Source organism: Tupaia chinensis, unplaced genomic scaffold (assembly GCF_000334495.1).
Source record: "Tupaia chinensis unplaced genomic scaffold, TupChi_1.0 Scaffold144255_1, whole genome shotgun sequence".
Lineage (NCBI taxonomy): Eukaryota > Metazoa > Chordata > Mammalia > Scandentia > Tupaiidae > Tupaia > Tupaia belangeri.
The window spans coordinates 3,160,262-3,166,458 of record NW_006204113.1 but is presented as its reverse complement, the minus strand read 5'-3'; the positions used below and the strand labels follow the sequence as shown (position 1 = coordinate 3,166,458).

At 50.5% G+C, this 6,197-nt stretch overlaps 1 protein-coding gene across 1 annotated transcript in view; it reads right to left on the bottom strand.

Moving 5' to 3' along the window:
• The window catches only part of NEURL1 (neuralized E3 ubiquitin protein ligase 1), a 113,861-nt gene that overhangs the window by 4,354 nt on the left and 103,310 nt on the right, over window positions 1–6,197 (bottom strand). The window contains 2 exon segments of the mRNA XM_006166398.3: window positions 789–1,163; window positions 1,630–1,776. Coding sequence (XP_006166460.2) covers window positions 925–1,163; window positions 1,630–1,776 — 386 coding nt within the window. The 3' untranslated portion in view covers window positions 789–924.

Sequence of the window (6,197 nt, the reverse complement as noted above, 5' to 3'; positions counted from 1 at the left end):
GCCCCCACCCCAACCCAGGCCCTGGGCCTCCTGGACGTGCTACAGCCACTGAGCATTGGCCCAGGCCAGGCCAGCTCTAGGCTATGGGGGGACAGGTCTGAAGGAGAAGCCCCCGACAGAAGACAGGCCCTCTCTCCCGCCCTGCCAAGGGACCACCCCTGGGTAGGGCATCCAGGAGACGGCTAGGACAGAAAGACTGTGGCCAGGAAGGGGTCCTCCCATCTCAGCCAGGACAGGGGCTGGGAGCATGGAATCTGAAGCCCCTGCAGCCCGTCCATCCACCCCTCCTGGGTGACTGGGAGAGAGACATGGCGTGGAGGCTGCGGCCCGCCCCGTGTGAGGCATCGGCAGCCTTCCTTCCCCTCCTGTCGGGCCCAGTGGGCGGGGAAGGGAGGAAACAGAAGGTGGGCACAGGTGAAGGAGAGCCGCTCAGGAGCAGCTGCCTGGGCTGTGGAGCAGCTGTGCGCTGCTCTAGGGTGTTGGCCGAGGGGGCAGGTGGAGGCTGAAACCACAGTCCATACTCCACCCGCCATGCCACAGGTCCCAGCTCGGCGGCATCCACCCCGAGGACAGTACGCATCTTGTAATTCTCACAAAGGCTACCCCAGATGGGAAGGACTAGGACGGGCTGAGACCCCAGTTAGCCACTTGGCATACAGGGAAGAGCTGGGCGCAGAGGGACAGAAAGACACGGCGGCCTCCTCCCCTCCACTCTGCCCAGTAATTTGCTCTCCCCCCCCATACACTCCAGCTCCCTGCCTGATACTCCCTCCTCCCCCTCTCCAAACCTTCAGGGGTCTCAGTTTCCCATGTTTAATGGCGAAAGAAAGTTTCCAAAATGAGGGTGCGGGCCCTGCTGGCCGGCCCTTCGGCTGGAGCGGCTCAAGTCCGAGGAGGTGGGTGCGGGGCAGGCACCGCACCGGGCTAGGAGCTGCGGTAGGTCTTGATGATGTCCTTGATGGGGCGGCGGCAGATGGGGCAGCAGGCATGCAGAGCCTTCTTGAGACGCAGGCCGCAGGCGTAGCAGAGGCACATGTGACCGCACGTGTAGATGACCGTGTCCACCGCGTGTTCGTAGCAAATGGTGCACTCGTCGCTCCACTGGCCTATGCCTGGGGTCACCGGGGATTCAGGCAGGCTCACCGGAGAGTTGGGGGCTGTCCCTGGGAGCAAGGGGGCAGCAGTCAGGGAGAGACATGGCCTGGCCCAGTGCCGGGTTCCCGGAAAGAAGGACCCTGCCCTCTCATGCCCCTCTGCTTATCGGGATCTGCCTGTTGGTCCTGACAACCCAACTTCCAGGGCACAGAGAAGGGCCCACTCAGCCCCCCAGGGTGGCCATGAGGCAGTGAGAGAAAAAGAAAAAAGGGTGGAGGAAGGAGGGCAGCCAAAAATCTAAGGCAGGTCTCCCCTGAGTACCTTGGGGGGCTCCCTGAGGGCTTATTTAAAAAAAAAATAAATAAATAAAGTTCCTTGGCGAATGCCCTTGTCCAGCTAGGGAACAGGATGTGGTATTCCCAGAAATCACCAGCTCCCCTCCTGACACACAGGCTGCACCCCTGCCTCAGCACTGGGGTCTCACGTGGAGACCCCTGTCACCATGGAACTGGGGTGGGGGACACACATACTCACCGCCCGCAGAGCTCCCCAGAGGTCCAGAGCTGCACGTGCTGAGCAAGGGGTCTGAGAGGAGGCTACCCAGGGCGCTGGGCGAGGTTGGCGTGGAGGCAGGGGAACAGGGCAGTGATGGGATGCCCCGTTCGGCCAGGATGGTGGAGCCTGCAAACGGGGAGGGAAGGAAGGACACACTGGCCACCTGGAAGCCTAACCCCCTACTGGGAGTAGCTAAGACCCCGCCCCACACGGGTTACCGAGCCCACCGGCACAGCCTGGCTGAGAGCAGGACTGCACGGGTGGGGAGCACCCAGCCCCTCACCTCTCACTGCAGGGCCACAGCACGCTCTGCTCTGGGCACCAGCCGCTCCACGACCCCCAGCTGAAGCGCCACCTCCGCCCTGCCCCACACACACCTTCAAGGTTTTCCAGGCTAGAGAAGAAAACCTCCACCTCCTCTGCCACCTTCAACTCTCCCTTCTATTCAGAGCCCTCTCCACTGTCGCCCAGTAGCACCCCCTTCTCTGAACTGGCACCTCTGAAATGCCTCCACTTTTCCCACACTTGTTCCACACTCATTTTCCTTCCTTCCTTCCCCTGCTCCTCTCCTCCTTTCACTGCTCTCACCTCCCTTATTTCCTTCAAAAGATCCTTAGTGAGGACCCACCAGGCCCCGGAACTGTGGCTACATAAAGTTAGGGACAGAGCCCTTCGCACTCAAAGAGCAAACTGTCCATGGAGCCTCCCAGGGATGTCCTCAAACCCCATCGTCTGGACGGCCTCGACTACCCCAAACTGCCTTCCTCCATCTAACACGTATTACAGACACAGGACAACAACCGCAAAGCCTGGGGTATTGTTCTTTGCCTAGGAATCCAGCTTTGTTTCTCTAATCAAACCATGCGCTTCTCCTACAGGGCTTCTCTTACTGTGTTAATATTTTTCAAGTTAATCATCATCTTCTTTCTAAAATTCATGCTTCCTATTTACTTTTCTTTCTTTCTTTTCTTTTCTTTCTTCCTTTTCTTTTCTTTTCTTTCTTTCTTTCTTTCTTTCTTTCTTTCTTTCTTTCTTTCTTTCTTTTTTTTTTTTTTTAGAGAGACAAATTTCTGCTATAGGATGTGTGTGCTCACTGGAGAGACAGAAAGTGAGAAATCACGCCCCCAGGGGTGTTGGCCACAATCCCCTTTCCTCCATTTTCCTCTTGGGATCTTGGACACATATGCATATGCACTCGGCGTGAGGCTTAAGTCACCAGATCCAGGACTTGAACCACAATCAACTAAGTGGGAGTCCGGTGACATAACTATTATGCCATCTACTCGCCCCCCTATTTACTTTTCTTGCCTCATTGCGTAGGCTAGCATTGTCAGACGTCTGTAAGGCATCCCAATCATATTTCTGACTTTATTAAGAATATTTTTAATGTTTCATCATTAAGTACAAAATTGGCTGTAGGTTTCATGACCCGTTCGAGTGAAGGAAATATCCTTCCATTCTTAGTTTACGTAGAGCGTCACTCTTAAGGACATTCTTTTGTAAGGTAAATAATACTCTTCATACACTGTCATTGTTTTGTTTTGGGGTTTCGGTTTTGCTTTTGTTTTTTTTTTCTTTTCCTTTAGGATCAGTGAGGATCCCCTAACACCAGCTTGCTGGTTGAGAGGTCCAATTCTCTAAACAGCTCAGGAGCACCCTGCTTAACATACACTGAACTCGTGGTTATTCTTCAATACCCATGTGGGCCCACTTACCTTTTGGACAGATAAGTCCTGTTTTGTTTTGTTTTTAAGCCTACAGTCTAGTAAACCTCTTTGCTTCAGTCTAGAAAATCTCCAGCCTTACTGGAAAGCTACTTATCTATTATTAGATGGTGCTGAGACAAAAGAGTCCCTTGCCCTTAAGTAATTTTCCTTCTCTGAGAAGCAGTGTCTCCTGGCGAATGTAGCCAAATACCTTTTTACATCAGTCTGATATTTTTTTTTTTGGGGGGGGGGGGAGGGGAGGGTGGCAATTCCAACCTAGTTTCTTTTCATTTCACCCTGAATTCTCACCTCAGCCTGATAGCCTGGTGCACCATTCTTCCTTCCTTCCTTCTTGATTTCTTTTCATTTAACTTGACTTATTTTTATTCTTTCCCTCAATCCTAACTTTTTCGTCCATTTTTACTTTTTCACTCCATCTTCATTTGACCTTCTTTCAGAGTTGCAAGTTCACACTGATCTTTCTCACTCTCACAAACTCTTCCACATTTTCAAAATCACCAAGAGCACTGCATATGGAAACACATGTATATACTTACTCACATGTGCCTACGCATTTTATGTCCTCCTTCTGTTTTGTTTTGAAGAGGGTACATGCACTCTCCAGAGGGTAAGAGAAAGACAGAGAGAGGCGAAAGCTCCTCCATGGGGAACAGTCACAGTGCAATTCCTACTCCACCTCTCCTTTTGGCACCTGACATGTTTCTTGACCTTCCAGGTATGAGACGCAAACCACTCAGTCGTTCATGTGGGATTCAGCTGCCTTATCTACCGAGCCAAGGAGCTGACCCCACATAGTATGTCTTTTTTTTTTTTTTTTTTTTTTTCTGACAGCATTTTTTTTTTTTTTTGACAGAGAGTTTTTTGCTATAGGATACGTGTGCTCACTGGAGAGACAAAGAGAGACAGAAAGCGAGAAATCTCCCCCCGGGGCGATGGCCACGCTGCAATCCCTTCTCCTCCATCCTCTTCTTGGATTTTGGGCACGCCCACGCGCCCCACATGATTTTAAAGCTGCTAGGTGGGAGACTTGAACCACAGTCGACCATGTGGGAGTCCAGCACTTTAACCACTACACCACCTGCTGGCTCCCTACAGTATGTCATTCTTACAGAGTAACGCATGTTCACTCACATACACACACTATCCTATCTATCAAGTGTCTTAGGCTGAGGTCTGGCTAGGGGCTGTGAGGCCAAGGGGTCTCCAAACTTGGCTAAGCATACTTAGACAGGGGCCGACTCTGTAGCACAATGGTTAATGTGCTCCTCATGAGAAGCTGGATCCCATATGGTGACTCCAGTTTGAATCCTGGCCTGGTCAGCTGAAACACACTGGGTATGAGGCATGACCAGACCCTATAGAGGTAGTCTTTCTCTCTCCCTCTCATGGGCACATGTACATGTTCGTTTAATAATAACAATAATAAATGAGGTGCCCAGAATCTGTCCAAGATCTACAAAACTGGAATTTCTGGAGGTGGGATCCAAGAATCTGCACTTTAAGAGATTCTAGAGGTAAGTTACAAGAAACCAACTCAATTTAATACAGCTGCTTAGCAGACCAACACTTGGAGAGCCTGAATCACTCTGGGGTAAAAGAGGTCCAGGAGATCCTTTATGAAGAAAAGATTTCTGACCAAATTATTTTGGAAAAGCTATACATCAAAAGCACCACGACCACCTCTTTATTCAAACTGTAACACATTGGATGCATGTGTGTGGGTGCCAGAATCCCAAGAGGAAAATGGAGAAGGGATTGTGATGTAGCCATTCCTCATAAGAAGTGATATCTCTCTCTCTTCCTCTCTCTCTCTCCCTCCCTCTCTCTCTCTCTCCAGTGAATTCACATGCCCTATAGCAAAACTTGGGAAGAATAAAAAATATCCACCCTGTTGGGACCAGCAAATGGCATAACGGCTATGTTGCTGGACTCCCACATAGTCAACCACGGTTCGAGTCCCAGACCCGGTGTGTGTGCATGCGTGCCCAAGGTCCTTAGAAGAGAATGGAAGAGAAGGGATTGCAGTGTACCATCCCCCCTGGGGGGTGATTTCTTGCTTTCTGTCTCTCTGTCTCTCTTTCTGGTGAGCACAGGTGCCCTATAGCAAAAACCTCTCCAAAAAATAAATAAATAAATAAGATTCACTCCAAATATTAAAGGCGCTGAGAGATACTGCAATAAAGAATCTCATTCCCAGGATCAGCAGTTAGAGTAACGGCTATGTCGCTGGACTCCCATGTAATCGACCGCGGTTCAAGTCCTGGACCCGGTGGCTTAAACTCATGCAGGGTGCGTGTGTGTGCATGCCAAAGACCCCGAGAGGAGGAGGGATCTCCTGTCTCCGTCTTTCTGGCGAGTGCAAGCGCCCTATAGCAAAAACCTCCCCCCAAAAAGAAGAATTTAATTTCCCTCCTTTTTAACAGAAGTATTTATTTAATTCCATTTGTTGTTATTATTATTATTTATCTGACCAGACAAAGACAGAGAAAGAAAGGGAAAACAAGAAAGCAAGCTACCAGGTCCAGGACTTGAACTGCAGTCACCCATGTGGGAATCCAGTGTCTTTAACCACAATGCCACCTGCAGGCCCCTCACTCACACCTTTTAACCACTAGTGAAAATCTTTTTTAAAGGCACCTAATTAATATCCTGCAGAATCTGGGAAAAATGGCTCACAGTCCACACATCCCAATATCCATTGGACCTCTGTCCTCCCAAGGAAGGAAGTCTCAAAACTGCAATGCGAGGGAACCAGCAGTTAGTGTAATGGCTATGTCGCTGGACTCCCACGTAGTCGACCGCGGTTCACGTCCTGGACCC